This window comes from Xiphophorus hellerii, chromosome 20 (genome assembly GCF_003331165.1).
Source record: "Xiphophorus hellerii strain 12219 chromosome 20, Xiphophorus_hellerii-4.1, whole genome shotgun sequence".
NCBI lineage: Eukaryota > Metazoa > Chordata > Actinopteri > Cyprinodontiformes > Poeciliidae > Xiphophorus > Xiphophorus hellerii.
The window spans coordinates 30,399,835-30,415,817 of record NC_045691.1 but is presented as its reverse complement, the minus strand read 5'-3'; the positions used below and the strand labels follow the sequence as shown (position 1 = coordinate 30,415,817).

General features: G+C 40.7%; 2 protein-coding genes across 3 annotated transcripts; one reads left to right on the top strand and one right to left on the bottom strand.

The window, feature by feature from the left end:
* Positions 1–94: 94 nt before the first annotated feature.
* LOC116709885 (kinetochore protein Nuf2-like) lies at positions 95–10,377 on the bottom strand. Of its 2 annotated transcripts, none has more exons than XM_032548597.1 (13): positions 10,357–10,377; positions 7,356–7,430; positions 7,160–7,236; positions 6,898–6,959; positions 5,396–5,493; positions 4,464–4,537; positions 3,645–3,738; positions 3,494–3,556; positions 3,270–3,407; positions 2,605–2,745; positions 2,012–2,187; positions 1,795–1,930; positions 95–814 (listed from the first exon to the last, which is right to left on the bottom strand). In XM_032548597.1, exons 2-13 carry the CDS (start codon positions 7,404–7,406, stop codon positions 722–724), a joined length of 1,203 nt encoding a protein of 400 aa, XP_032404488.1. In that variant the 5' UTR covers positions 7,407–7,430; positions 10,357–10,377; the 3' UTR covers positions 95–721. The 2 variants fall into 2 exon arrangements, with proteins under 2 accessions (XP_032404488.1, XP_032404487.1); XM_032548596.1 differs by lacking the exon at positions 10,357–10,377 and adding an exon at positions 9,323–9,657.
* Positions 10,378–10,817: 440 nt separating this feature from the next.
* Positions 10,818–14,780, top strand: LOC116709898 (complex I assembly factor ACAD9, mitochondrial-like). The gene is made up of 4 exons (XM_032548615.1): positions 10,818–10,948; positions 12,084–12,212; positions 12,904–12,976; positions 14,228–14,780. Exons 2-4 carry the CDS (start codon positions 12,147–12,149, stop codon positions 14,326–14,328), a joined length of 240 nt encoding a protein of 79 aa, XP_032404506.1. The 5' UTR covers positions 10,818–10,948; positions 12,084–12,146; the 3' UTR covers positions 14,329–14,780.
* The last annotated feature ends 1,203 nt before the right edge of the window (positions 14,781–15,983 follow it).

The following is a 15,983-nucleotide window of genomic DNA, read 5'->3' as shown; positions in this document are numbered from 1 at the left end:
GGGTTGTGCATAAGACTGACATGACAGTGTCAGGAAAATGAAGGAGTCTTCATGAATGTCTACAATTGTCATGAAGTAAATAACACTTTAAATACCAGTTTTAATGTAACTTTTTATTTACCGTATAACACGCCATGACAACTCAAACATTCATGAAGACTTCATCATGTTCTGACAGATGTTATGTCATGTCAGTCTTATGCCTTTTCAAATAGTCTTACTAAAATATGTAAAAAAAAAGAAAAAGAAAAAACATCTAGAGTTTATGTACAAACTATAACAAGCAAATGAGATTTTTTTTAATCTCAATGAGTTTTTCCTCTTCTGGTTAAACGAAGGTTAGAAGCAAAACCAGTTGGAGGTCATTTTCCAAGCAGTGAGGATGTAGAAAAGTGATTTTACTGCAGGGGCAGAGGGCTCGCCTCAGACCGGTCCTTATGATTCTGTATTCATTTAATGAGTGTAAACAGATCCTAACTTAATCTGAACATTTGTCAAAAGCTTTTTTCTAATATTCAGTTTATTCATTCATTTCTTGTAAAATACAATTGTAGCAAAGAGAGAGGGTAAAGACAAGGGAAAATGGGGAGAACATTTTTTGACATTACAAGTTATTTCACTCATCAGCCAACCAGACAGTCAAGTTGATTCACAAAGATTATTAAATAAAAAACTAAACAGACAGAAGGAGAAAAAAAAACAAGTTAGACATATGGAAAAGTTAGACATCTTGGTGAAGTTTCAGGTCTGTAATGTGCATCTCGATCCTCTTGTGAAGACCATCCATTGATGTTGACAGGGTGTCATACAGCGCCTGGAAACAGGAACATGTTCCACCATGAAGCAGGGCTCTAAGCCAAGTTCTCTAACTTCTGTTTTTTGACCAACATTTTCTTTTTTAGGTTCAACAGTCAAGTTAGGCACACCCAAATTTTCAACTGCATCACATTTAACAAGATAACTTTACAAGTTTGCTTTGAAAAAAAAAAAATTACTGTCCAGCAAAAAGGAACAAGACTTGTAAATGATTAATCTGCCAAACTAAGTTGTGTTTGAAGCACAATTATACAAGACAGGTATCTTACTGAAAAGTGTCTAAAGTCCCCTAGTGGTCTGCAAGGTACTGGATGTAAACGATCTTTTATTTGCCGTGACCTGAGCTGAAAGTGCGACGCCACAGTAGGCTTAGCAAAGTATTGTGCTAAAAACTAACAATGGATAAACGGCTTAAAATCGGGTTACTCCAAAGAAAAACTGAAGACACAGATGAAACGAAAACAAGGGCAGGAATACTTGTATGATCGGAGGAAGTCAAGTCATACCTGCAGAGAGTATTGTGTGTCGTTCACGAACGACTCGATTCTTTTCAACGATTCTGTGCCGTGAACGGTAGGACTCAAGTCCCAGCTGGTGAGAACTGTTCTTTGTGGTTTACGACTTTGCCTGCTTGTAATGCTCTGCTCGCACTTCAACAGCTATTGTTGTTATTATGTAATTAAATAATAACAAGAAAAAGAGTTTTTTTAAATGGGTTAATAGATCCTCAGCATGAAAATGTTTGAGAACCACTGGTTTAGAGGAATCATTAGGTGTGGGCCTAATGAGTGTCATTGGACTACAGGGAGACTTTCAGTGTTTTTTAGTTATTTCCTGGAATGACTGGTTGTATCGGTGCGATCTCAGATGTCTTTCTTTTTTTTTTTGAAGTAGTACTACTGAGAAATTTGGTTGCCCTCTGGAGCCCCGCAAAGCTTTCCCCCTTAAACGTCAGAGGCACCCCTATCATCAACGTACCTGGGCCTTCTCCGTCTCTTTGCTGCAGACGTCTCTCAGGCTCTTGATCTTGGCCTTCAGCTGACGGGTCTCTCCGACGATCGCTTGGATCTTATCCGCCATCTCCTCGCGTTTCTGGTGGATTTGGTTGCACTGCCTGGAGAACAGCTGGTGTTAGGTTGCCAAACGAATGCATTGCTCAGGTTAACTCTACGGGTCGAGACGTTTGAGTCGGTACCCCAGCACTTCCTGGACATGGTGTTCCTTCGTCTCTCTCTTCTTCTGCCTGCGGATGTTCTGTTTGCACTCCTTATCCAGCTTCATGCCCAGAGCCCGCTTCAGCTGGACCTCCTCGCTGCACAGACTTTTCAGCTCCTTTTGCATCTTCTCACTTTGAATCAACAGCTCCTGGTACTGTTAACATGCAACATTAGAAACAAAAAAAAAACTTTAAATATTGTTTTCCCTTTACCAACTTCTACTGTTTGCGTTCTATAGTGAACATTAGGTCACATTTCCCCACTCTGACAGCTGTTCTGTTCATATTTTGTCAGACCACAACCACAAACCGTTTTGTTGGGGTTTCACCCAGCAGAGCAACACAAGTGACTGAATAACTGTTATGTGAATGGAAAAATGGTTTTACAAATGAAAATAGGAAACGTGTGGCGTTTATTTTGTAGAATCGTCTTCTGGCTGCAGGCATGTCTCTTCTAGCTTCGAACATCTAAACACCGAACGATAGCTCAGTCAGATGGATCGTCTCTGAAAAAGATGGGAGCTTAGGGATTTGAAACCCGACACCCAGGTGGATGTAAGAGTGGAGCGTACCTCTTCCTGACGCAGCCTGGTGTTGTTCATGCTGCTCTCCAGGTCCTGCAGCAGGCTGTTCATCTGCTGGAGCTCGGCCTCAGCGTGGGCCACGCTCTGCACCCTGTTCTGCATCTCCACCACATACTCGTCTGTTTCTGCCTTAAAGTAAAAAAAATTAAAAATGTTAAAAATTAAACGGGTGTGCGAGAAATCCCAACATATTGGCTCTATTGTGTAACAGGGTTGTATTTCTATGTTATTATAATTACACAAAATGTCCTCTGTTACTCAGATTGTTCTTATACTTGACTAAACACTTCAGAAACTGCTATGATGTGACATTAAGATCAGGCGCTCCCCGTCTTTAGTTTTTCTTCATCTGTGGCATGGTTTTGTTCAGTCATTTGCACTCTTAGGCCCAAACCTTTTGTAATGTTGTCCTACAGAAGTTGGTTATTTTTCACCCAAATACATCCAGTTTATAGATTTATAGAGTTGACCTCAGATTGTTATATACTTTTATTTTGTGCAGGATTTGGTGTAGGCGGCCAATCACTTGGTTTTCTGTTTGTCGTTCGTTAGAATAAACAGAGAGCTGTCCTCCAAGACGGTTTAATCCTAGTAACCAGAGCAACGCAGGAAAGATTGAGTTACGTCTGCAGACCAAACATTTTCCTACTTACTATGGAGTTCTTGATTTTCTTCGCAGCTTCCTTCATCTTCTCCTTCTGGCTCTTCAGTTCCTCTGGAGACTCCACGATCTGAGACTTGAGTTTGGTGATGTCCTCTTTCAGGTTACTGACGTCCACCTTCACTTGGGACTGAAACACAAATAGACACACATGTACACGTTTATAGACACAGCAGAGACTCGACGAGCTTAGACATACGAGTCCGGATCACATACCAGCTTCTGCGTCTTCTCTGCTATTTTGGTTTTCCACTCTGCAATGTTATCGTTTTTGACGTTCTGAAAGGAAAACGACAGTGTCAGACTTTAACTGAACACACAATTACACACCACAACTTCGACCGTGTGTGTCCGTGTCGGCGCCTACCACTTCCTGGTATTCATGCACGGTGGTGGCCTGCAGCTCAGAGAGAGCGGCAGCCAGCTCATCTGCCTCGGCCTGCTGCTCTGGTGGGACGGTCCTGGGTCAGGAAGAGACGGATGAGAACACGTCGCACTGACCCCGTTTGGTTTTTATGACAAACGTTTTTCAATACGATTTCAAACGTAGCGACTAGCAGCTTGTGTTTATGTCGGAACGTTCTTTGCGCTTTACACTGAAGACAGTGTTTGGACGGACAATATATTTCAACTATATTAATATGGTTTGTTAAATATTCAAATGTACTTAAAAAGATACTTTCACTGAAGTTCAAACTTTTTTTTTTTAATGCTTCTGATTAGTTTTCTGGCCGATCGCCGATTACCAATCTTTAAGACGTCTGACCTGCCGTCTCCAATTTTGGCTGATACCAGAGTTTCCCCCATTGTATTGTAAGCCTGGCGGGCCACCAGACTTTACTTGTGCCCCCACCAGGCTTAGCATTGCTTATTTAAGTTTATTTTAAATGTTTGCATTTCTTAAGACTTTTTAGTTGGTGTTCAGGTATTAATCTCCCAATAGCACATAATTATCAAGTGATATTTTAAAATTTCATGTCAACTTTAAACAGTTTTAAAGCACGACAGGTCGCTGGATGAATGACTGGCGAGCGCCCAACCACCAGGCTTAACAAGTTTTATGGGGGAAACCTTGCGATACAATATTTGTTTTGTTTGAAATGTCGGTAAATATAGCAAGAAAGTCGCTGAGTTGGTAACAGCAAACCCCCCCAAAAGATCCGAACGTGTTCAGAAGAAGACTTACGTTAGCTGCTCAATCTTCTTCTCTGCTTCCCGGTTGCCTCTGGTGTATGTCTGCAGTTTGTCCATGTCTGTCCTCTAACAACAGGGGAAACGAACATAAACTGTCAACTTATTGCTCTACTTGTGACTAAAGTTTTTTGGGTTGATTCAGTATTGTTAGAAATCTGAAAATAAACTGGCGTACGTTGCTATTAAAAGCCTGGATTGGACTGTGACAGAGTAACACAAAGTAGTATATAATTGTAAAGTGAATGGAAAATGAGTACAGCTTTTCAAACTTTTACACAAATTCCCTAACCACCAGTCAGTCACTCAGCTCTGCAAAGGGATGTTAACGAGCCATTTGTGTCATTCTGCTGCGTTGGAGAAGAGCTGCATCTTTAAATTTCTGGACAGTAACTCAAGGACTGGACTTCATGACACTGTGAGAAGCAGGTGTGTATCAACGTGTTTTTTTCTTCCTTTTTTAAAATATGACAAAAAAAAGTAATTGGTTATTAGTCGGCAAGAAAATTTAGGTAACTTATGCAGCTGGTTTCCTGAAGTAGGCCATTTTTGTTTGGTGGCAGTGATGTGCCGTCCCACTCAGACAATCTGTTGCCAAAGACCAAAACATGTTTTGATATGTTCTATCATTTCTATTACTGCAATAGTTACCACACAATATTGTGATATATTTCTCATGCTGCCCATCCCTAATACTCACCCGACAAATCTGAAACAAAAAAAAAAGAAAAGAAAGCCACACTTTTCAGATTAGCACTTCTACAATATCAAAAACAACCTGAAACCCATATATCTGCTTCGTAACATCACCGTTCTGCACTACTTTATGTCCGTCTGTCACACCAAATATCAATACAGTGCACTACAGATTGTTTCTGTACAGATGAAATGGATTATTTGTGTTGTTATGGATCAGATGGAACATACAAATTTGGCCTGTTTCTCCAGTATCAACACCATCCTCTCCTTCCTGAAGTGGAGAAAGTTCATGATGGCACTCAGAATGACCAGGGTCTTCTGTTTTTCTGAAAAAATAATAATAATCTTGATCACCTTTGGTCAAAGCTAACATTATCACCAGATTAATCATGAAAACAGTCCCCTGCAAAACTATACATCACCTTTTAGAAATTTTCCACATTTTGTTGTTACAGCTACAGTGAATATCATTGTCATTTTATGTGAAGATTTTTTTTGTTGTTGTTGTAAACTAGGGACGCAAACAATTAATTGACTTGTAATTGTTAATCGCAAGATTGTTAACTAGATTAAAATTAGTTCCAATCAATTAACTAATAATATCAGCTCAGGTGTTTTTCATTGTTGTAGCACAGCTGCCATCAAAAAGAGGACGCCGCTCTCTTCACAGGAAACAGAATTTTGTACCTCAAGAATATTTAGTTAAGCATAGAAGTATTTATCATTGTCAATAATAATATTTATTTGTAATTAATTTTATACTTAAATGTGACCGTACTTTGTTTTAACATACACTGGCTGATTACTTCATTAGAATGTAAAGTGCAAATAATTAGAATTTTTTTATTGTATTTTTCCCCCCTTTTTTAAGACTATAGTTGGTGCCAAAGGCTGCATTCATACTGCAGCCTGAAGTGACCCAAGTCTGATTTTTTGCCATGACCCTTCACACTTCCAAACATATGCGACCTGTATGTGATCTCCAGTGTGTACAGGGCACACGGTGGGACCTGGAAGTGTCCCGCATGCGCAGTAGAGGGCGCAATAACGTCAATGTTCTCAGTGTTTTGTTAACCGCCATAAGAAGAAGAAGTGCTCAGTGTTTGTGGAAGTAAACATGGATGATAACAGTGGAGCATCTTACGATTTTGAAGTTGTTACCAACCGGAGCTGCATATTAACAACTTAACCCTCGTTACAGTCCGTCATGGTTGTTGTTTTTCTTTCCGCTTGCCCGTATCATGAAGCAGAATAGTGACATTTGTTGAGTATCAGTGACGTTCAGATCAGATGATTGCGACCTGGACGTTAGGTCACATTTGAATCGGACACCCAAGTGGTCTGGGTCGCATTCGAAATAAATCCGACTTGTGTTGTTCAGACTGTCATGAAGAGATCAGATACAGGTTGCGTTACGTCAAAGAAAAAAAAAAATTGGAATTGGGTCACTTCAGGCTGCAGTGTGAACGCAGCCTAAGTTATTGGAAGACATCATTGACAATAATAATCATATTTTCATATTTCCTACCAACTTACAACATTTCTAACAGAAACAAGATGGACTGCTGTACCACTTGGCAAGTTTTCTGCGGGAAGCCTTGAACTTATTTGGTCATTTATCACAAGTTACATCATTCATCAATATTAAAATATAATGCATAATTTGTAATCTGTAGTTATGGAAGAGAATAGGAATGTGCTGGCTGCAGCCTGCAGAAAGACATACTTACTTGGAGCCAGAAGGTCATTCAATGAAAAGTCGTACACCAGGCACGTCGGCAGAAACTGCCTCCTAAAAAACAAACGAAAAAAAAAATCACATTTTAAGAATCATATGTGTGAGATCTTACAGACAAGTGGAGCCTAACATTGTGTTCTGCTCAGCCGTTTCATAAATTTACACTTTAAGCATGTTAGCAACATTGTGCCTTAGTTTCTGCACTGACACATAGGTGTGTAAATTTGACAAATTATAAAGAAAATAAACCCCACATCCGTGTGTAGACACTTATTATGGCAGTAGCACCCTCATGGTAGCCCGGATACTGGATGTTCTCTGAAAAGGGAACCTGTTGAAAAACAAAGCAAATACGTAGTCGTGACTCGTGGCAAAATATTTAAGTTTCTGCTACATAGAAAGTGAAAGCAGCACGTAATAATATGTTTACGGGTAAAATGGAGGTCTCACCATGGAGTGGCACTCAGGCCTGAAGCGGTACAGGAGATGCAGGATTCTCATGTACAGCGTCTGAACTGCTTCTGGCTGTAAAGACGAAGAAGCAGAAAAACACTGGATTCTGAGGAGCTGAAACCTGAATTAGTAACATAATGGACCATGTCCACCCAGATCTATGCTGCAGTTTTGTCCTCTGCTCATCCTGATTTTAGGGAGCCGAATGAAACAGAATTCTGTTTCATTTGGACTCTATTGTCCAGAATGAGACGGCAGACCTACACGACACAGATGTGTACTTCAATAAACTTAGCTTATAAGCAGGGTCGTACCGATTAATGATCGTCGATTACCGATCTTTAAAAAGCCCGACCTACCCAATTCCGACTGTCTTGTCTGAGAGGTCACTAAAATATAGCAAGAAAGTCGTCGAGTTGGCAACAGTGGAGTGACTATTGTTAACTGACTCTATAAAACTGAGCCTACTAAAAGGTATTTTTAGTGGGATAAAAAAAAACAAAAAAAACTCTCAGATACCGTTATAAACTGTATTTGGATACAGTTGATAAGTTACACTTTATTGTTCCCCCAAAGGAAATTCTTTGAGAGGAGAAGTGCAGCGACTGCAAGAAACGGACGCAATAAGACAAAGACAAAAACATAGAGCACACATCATAGGAATACAGTTTGGGCCGAGCCCAACGATTTCAAAACGGCAGTACCACCCTGGCACCTAAATACAAGAACGCAAAATAAGTAATTAAGATAAGTTTGAGCCATTTCTCTACTGTCAGTTAAATCTTGGACTTTAGATTATATCGTTTATTTTATTAATTGGTCTAGTTTCTGGTTGATTTGTGATTAGAATTTTTGTTTAAAATGAGCTTGTTTGTTAGTAATTTGTTTAATTAGTCATTGAATTTCAGTTTGGGACACAGGGGGTTCCACGTATAAATACGTAGGTTTTAGGGAGCTCTGTATGCACGTGGATGGTCATAGATTTTTTTCCATTTACCTGTCAGTCAGTCTGCCACTTAATCAGAGATTCAGCAAGTGAGACAATCAGGTAGCTAAACAATACAGCAAGGGCTCCTGTGAAGTTTGTAACATGTTTTTTATTGCCTACAACTATGGAAGAAACCAACAAAGAACAAACAAACCAGAAACTCACGGTGCATCAAGTGGCTATTTGAGTAGAATTCACTTTTACTTTGATCACCTTTTAAGTCATAAGTATTTGGATTTTTGTTTTTAGAGCAAATAGTCACTAAAATAAGAAAAACCTGAAGTGCAACAAAGACCTTCTCTGCCATCCTCCTAATAGTCACAGCTTATTAAAAAGAGAGATGGAGGTTCGAAGAAACTCCAACCAAACTTGAAATCGGCCAGATCTGTTTCTCCTCAACACATATACGTCATATACAAGCCAATTCAAAAATACTTTATTGATCCCAAAGGGGAAATTAAATGTCGTTGTAACTCATTTACTTAGAAAGTAAGTAAAGTAAAGTAAGTAAGTAAATCTCCCCACAGCCCTCACTTTGACGGTGAGGGCTGTGGGGAGGAAAGAGCTGGTCTGTATTACAGCGTTGAAATTCTACCGGAGGAATCCAAGTCAATGGAAGAAAGTCCAGATAAGCTGTAAATGGACATTTGAATCGAGCGAAATTGTGCAAGGAGGCAACGGTCAAGCTAACGTTGTGCCACCGTTCGGGTTTGATTTGAAGCTCGTGACCCAATGGACCCAAAAAGAAGCTATTATTTTGTGTACATGTTTAAACGAGTCGAAAGGTGTTTAGTGGTCCCACCAAACCACAGCTTTCAGAGTCTCGGTAAACGCCTTGTTGCACAACACGGTATGAAAGACGACCGTGAAATATTGAAATTCAAACTAACTTGTCCCCAGCTTATTAACTTTAGTTCACAGCTCCGTCTCCGCTCAGTCAGACACAGCAATGTTACTGATGAAGCTTTCAGTTTACCTTGGGAACCGGCGTCAGGTCTCCTTTAGTGAACTGTTTGGCCTCCTGGCCGATGAGAACCTCACTGCGGTAGAAATTAACAATAGCGTCCGCATTATGGAGGGGAAAGGTGTTTTCAGTCATCGCTGAAAAATTCAAAATCAACTGTCACTCCGCTGGAAATACAATATTGGCGCCTTCTCTTTCATAGGCTCCTCCTCCTTCTTCTTTATTGTATTGGCGGTTGGCAAATAAGAGAAGGACGCATTACCGCCACCAACTGGTAAGGAGTGTGGACTACATGACGGAAAAAAAATGATACAAGTTACAATGTCTTAAGGATTTTATCGTATATCCCTATTGCTACTTTAGTTGGGGTTTTTTTCTTTGTGCTCTGCTTTCTGTATCACAATGATAAGTTTTGTATTTAAGTAGATATATTCCTTCCAAAATCTCCCTGTGGTATGACAATTACAAAATAAATTACTGTTTCTAGGTGCTAATTAAAAAAAAAAAAAAAAACGGTACAAAGTATATTGGTTTAAAATATTTCATGACGTACTGATTGATTTGGTAACATTTATAAAAATGTTCTATTCAATAAAACAAACAAGTTCCCTACTAAAAAGTTCCTCATCCGACACTGCAGGGGGCGCTGTGGATATTTAATAGGCACGTGACCCAACACGGGAGTAAGGGTAGGGCGTAAACTTAAGTGGTCTTCTTGGGGTTGTCTATGATGTAAAGAAATTAACGGGTACGATGACTTTGAAGGAATTTTCTGGCGTAAACACACATTAGAGTCTTATTTCCACAACAATGGCGACAAACTGGACGGAGAGAATTAGTGCTTTCTGCTGCAGTCCAAGTGGCTTCCTGACAGAAACGAGCCCGGATACTTTCCTGTCAGAGCTGCTACGGGAGCTGCGGGATGACAGAGTCAGCTACGGAGTGAAGGTGAGAACAGCACAAACGTAGACATGACGGTCTGCATGTTGGGATCATTTGGCTTCGAAACATGGCCGTGAGTTTTTGCGGTCAAGCCAGCCTCTTACCGAATACTAGAAGGTCCCCTGCAGGCGAAAATACAGGAATGAAAAGAAAAGGAGAAGTATAATCGTCATAAAAATATGTTTGACAAAGCTATTTCTTTTACATACATATACTATTTGTGTCCAGAATAAATATTTCCTGTTTTACTGTGGATGTTTGGAGAAACACACACACACACACACACACACAGTAAATAATACTTATCCAGGATGTTTTTTTCTGTTGTTTCCAGGAAATTATTTCTCCCAATTACTAAAAGGAGACAACAAACTAACATTTTTAACGTAAATGCCAAAGGATCACCAATGCTATTAAGCGCAATATATATTTCACAATTTTATTGTAGATGTTTGGAGATAGGCTCAGCCAAATGACTCTGGGAATCAAATTGTGCTTTGTGCCGTCTCAGCTGCTTCCACCTCAGCAGGATCTCTTTTCTTTTCTTTTCTTTTCTTTTCTCGTCTTCGTCCAGGCGGTTTTCCGGGACCTCTGTGACTTCCTGTTTCTGTCTCGAAGGAAAGCGCTAAGAAACTGGAGCAGAATGTGAGCCTGTTCGGGACGACGGTGGAGAGCCTTCTGTACAGATACGGAAAGGTATTTTGATTTTCTAATTTCTTGAAATGGATGAACAGACGGACGCTTGGTATTTGGTCCTGTCGTTCCCTTAGAGAAAATCCAACCAGTCTTTTGTAACAGACTGAGCCGTGCAGGGTGGCAGCATGTTGCAGGAGCTCTGTATTTTCTTTGGGGTTTTATCTTATGTTATTCAACAATAGCTTTGCTTTTGTTTCTTCTTGTTTTGGATTCTGCGCAGTCGCACTGATTTCTGGCAATACTTTTCTGTTTAATTAATTTCCCTTTGGGATCAATAAAGTATTTTTGAATTCCGAATATCAATAAGTAAGTGCTCAAATTTGGTAAACGAAGTTTTTTTGGGATACAGAACCCAGTATGAGAAGATCGCGGGTCTAAACGCGACGTCCGTTGAATCGAGGTCGTTTTTATCTTCTTACCAAACTGTTTTATCTCTACAAAACTTTTTAATTTCTCTGTGTCCCTCTTTCTAATGAACATTTTGCGCATGGCACTGTTATGTTTGGATGACACATTTGTGTTACAGTAATGACATCACTAGAGCCCCGCCCACTCAGAGAAGAAGCTAAAAAGTGGTTAGCTCATTGCTCCAGCTTCTCCCTGTGAATGACAGAAGATTGAACACCGGATCCGCTGCCCGTTCACAGCCACACAAGACGTGTTTGAAACCTACAGGAAGTCCTCGCCACAACACAGGAAGTGACTAAAAAGTCCTTTGTCTGCTCAGGCCGATTGTAATCATACTGTTTGTTTTTAGGGGGTTTTTTTCTCCCGTCAAATGAATTTGCTTTTTGGAGACCTAACATTTACAAAAAACTCACCAAGCTCTGCATTTGTGCATAGCAGAATGATAAATTACAAATACTCGTCATTTGCACACAGTTGACTCTAAATCACACATGCATCATCCGTTTTACATCAAACCGAATACAAATAACATTTCCTAAGAAGCCAATTGGATAATAATGGAATGTGACTCCAGTGCGCCCCCTGGATTATTCCTGCAATTCCATCTCCCTGACACATTGTCCAGTCTGCACCAGGTTGTTGTTTTTTTTTTTTGCTCCCTCTGTACTCGTCAGTTTTAAAGAGTCGAGGCTTCATATCGTTCCGTTTCTTCTAAACCCGATTTCAGAGCATCGTGGACGAACAGCTCGTCCTGAAGAGGGTGGCGGACGTCCTGATCAACCTCTACGCCATGACGGCCGTCCTGTCCAGAGCCAGCCGCTCCATCAGCATCGGCCTCAGGAATCACGACCACGAGGTGTGTGTCGGCCTAGAGCCGTACAGCTGGGCTCCGCGCAGACCGTATGAGCAGTTAACGTCTTACCGTCCAATCTGATGGCTTTCTTTTAAAAAAAACAAAACAATCCCAGCTACTCTCATCCCCCAGAAAAAAAGTCCACCTTTAATTTAAGTCCATTTGTTCTGCAGGAAAATTTCATTTGCCAAAAGAATCAAAAATTGATTCTCATGATTCGCATTGAAAACTAAGATCTGACCTGCTGCATTTCCAGCAGAGAAGAGTTCATTTGTCCTCCTTCCAAAGGTGGATTTGTCTCGTTCAGTGGGAAATTTTCCCACTGCGGTATAACGTTGATGTATCTAAAGTGTTTCCCACATTTACTCCGTTCTGGAGAGATTTGAAAATGGCTGCCCAGTCGCCTCCCATCCAGTCTGATGCAGCTGGAGAAGAACCGCCAACAGATGCGTGTGCTGAGCTCGTGGCGTCGCATTCAGGAAGACTTGAGGCTTTAATTGGATGAACAGAGTGTGAAGCAAAGTCTGTGAATTCTTGTGTAAACATATTATTATTTATTTATGTCAATTTTATAAGTTTGCGAAACACTGAAAAACCTCCCGGATGCACTGCAGAGCGGATTGGTGCTTTTTAAAAAAATGATTTCTTCGTTTTATTTCTCTAAATCCTGCTGCGATGTCGTCGCTCCTTCCAGGTGCTGCTCGCCAACACATTCTGCAACGATGCCTTCTTCAAGAATAATTACTCGATGGTTCAGCTGCAGAAACGTAAGTAGAAGCTGCTGTACAGTGGTACAGTGACGGGAAGTTCGGCTCTCGTATGTTTTTGCTCAACTTTGCAAATCTGAATGTTTTGTTACGTTAATAAATTCTTGTCCTTTTAGTGATTTTTTTTTTTTTTCTTTTCTGGAAAGTCTGATAGACACATACATTTAGGAAGGTCTTCTGTTTGGGTGGGGGGGGAAAGCAGGCATTTTTACTTTTGTGTAATATTTTATTCAAACTTAACTTTTTTTTATTCAACACAAAAACAATTCATTCCTGTGTCTGGTGTGGAACGGAGCGCAGATTCTTGCTGCAGATCAACATCGACACCCTGAGACAGTTGATCCTACCCAGCCAGTGCCGAGCAGGAAATTGAGAGATTTTATTTCACGTTCAGCTTACCGAATCGATGGAGCTCGTTGTTTTAGTGTAATCATTTAATTCTAGTTCGACTGTATTTACTGGCTCAGGACAGACGGGGAAACGAGCCGCAGAGCGTTGCCGCCGTAAAAGTCTCCAATAGAAGGAATCCTAGGTGTCTGAAAAAATGGATGACATCAGAGTGCTTCTTTCAGAACCACAGCATCAGCCTTCAGATTGATGGAGGACGTCCGAAACCAAAACAAAATATTCACCTAGCACCAATTCGCATCAAATAAGTCATTACAGTTCAGTCACACACACAGATTCCCAGCGATGCCGGTTGTCGATTTAGTTCAGTTCGTTATTTAAATGAATATATTGCCTTTCTAAAGAAACAGCAGGTTGCATTGACTCCTTTGACTTGCAGCATTCACTTCTCCAAATATGTATTATGGAAAAAAAATACACCGATTTTAGAGTTTAGATCGAAAATCTTTTCATCAATCTCAATCGTAAACTGAACTTCACTGCATTCCTTAATCCCTAGGATGTTTCCCAAAAAGCTTAGTTACAGTGCAAACAGAGGGGTTTTTTCTGAACTTCTTTCAACAAGGGCTTTCTGTTAGCCACAGGTTAGCTTTGTGCGGTGAGCTAATATTTGTCCTGGTAACTTGGCATGGCCCTCTTGGTTCCTTCCCCAGTTGTTTTCCTCAAAAACCACCATTCATTTCACTTTGCAGTGACGCTGTACTTTGTGTTTGTTTTTGGGTTTTTTTACACTAACGAACGTGACAAAATGTTCAAAGGATAGAGATATTTGTACAAGACTTGTTAATCTGCGCCACTAGTCCAGACAGATGAGAATTAAACAAATGTGTTTCTCCTCCCCAGATTCTCCAGAAAACAACGACGCCAGCATCAAGAAGATCGCCCAGGCGGTTTTGGAGAACAGATCCTATATTTGCTCACACCCTCTTGAAAGAACATTCTGATTTCTCTCCTGCGACGTTAGATCCGCCTCTGTTTCTGTGGCCGGAGGAGAAACGTAGCATGGTTACTGTGTTTTATCAGCTGTGAGGTCGATGGAGAAAGCCGTCCTACCGGGAGAAAACTAGCCCAAGTGCTCTTTGACAAACCGTCAGTTGTTAAAAAAAATGTTCAAAATAAGCCAGTTTCTTAACAGAAAGTCCAGATTTCTTGTAAATTGCCGTGTGTAACATGTTTTAGGAGACGGATCATATGTGCTCCTCCCAGTCGGACTTGTTCTCTGAGAAAATTATGCTGGTGCTTTAATCATCAGTCCGAGCTAAGGAGTCTGCTGCTTCAAGAATGATTTGTGATGCTTATTTACGGTTCTAGTGAGCGGTGAACTCGCTTTGATATTTTTGTTGCAGCTGTCAGGGTTTGAGTCTTTCACAATAAAATGAGTAACTTTAAACAGAAAGCTGTTTCCTGGGAACTGCGTTGTTTCTGCTGCGTGCTGGCGGCTCCTTTAACCTTAAACCTTCCACAGCTTCACCACTGGCTGAGGAAAAGCCGGTAACACAGGATGAAAACAACCTTTGGTCTGAAATTTGACCTTTCTTTGGCACCCACAGGAAATGCTGTAACCCTGACACGTTGTAGTTTGAAAATACGCCAAAACGCCTCAACTCCACCAGTCATAAAAAGCACAGTCGTGACTGCAGGGCAACGTCTTCCCTACCGTTATCCAGAGGAGGGCGCTCAAACGGACCAACGAGACCGGCCGCCCTCGAAGAAGATCACGATATATCAGTCGGTGTTCACAGTAAATGTTATTGATGTGTTTTTTTTCTTAGGGTTAGGGGTCAAATCACATAGTGAGCGATTTATGTCCCTGTAGTAACTGAACTGCGCACAGAGGTCGGCACAGAACCCATAAATTGTACTCAAGTGAGAGAAGCACCACTTCAACAGATTTTTACTCGGGTAAAAGTCAAAAAATTAGGCGTCCAAGATATTACTCAACTAAAAGTAAAAAAGTATTTGGTCAAAAGTCTACTGAAGTACTGAGTAACTGATCAAATTATCAATCGTTTAGTATTTAAAAATTATACCATCAGACGGACCAAAATATAAAGATAAGTGGAGAAATAACAAGGCAAAAGAAAAAGGTTCCACACCTTGCACGAGCTCATCCCAAATTTTCAAAAAGTGTCAGCTATTGTTAACCAAAGTTAACAATAGCAGGACGTGGGTGAGCAGCAGTCTTACTGTAGCGGAGCGCGGCAGATGCCACGGTCAGACTGCGGGATGCAAAAAAAAAATAAAAATGCACGGAGCCGCGTGCAGAGTGGGGTGTAAATGACCCCGTCTCTTAAGACTGTGAGAGGATTAAACTGCCAATTTTTGCTTTAATGGCGGCAGCTTGATCTCCTGCAAGTATCAATCATGCACCAATTGCAGTTTTCTGGCCGATCACCAATATTTAAAAAAAAGCCCAACTGATTTTGGCCCACACCAATTTGTTTCTGTACTAAATACAGCATAAACGCTGCAAAGTCTTCCTACAGCAGTCTGACTATTGTGAAACGCAGCCCTCTCTGAGAGAGTTGTGACGATAGAGAAGATCTGCTTCATGCTTAATTATGGACCGATTGTCAATCACCCAAAATGAAAGAAAATT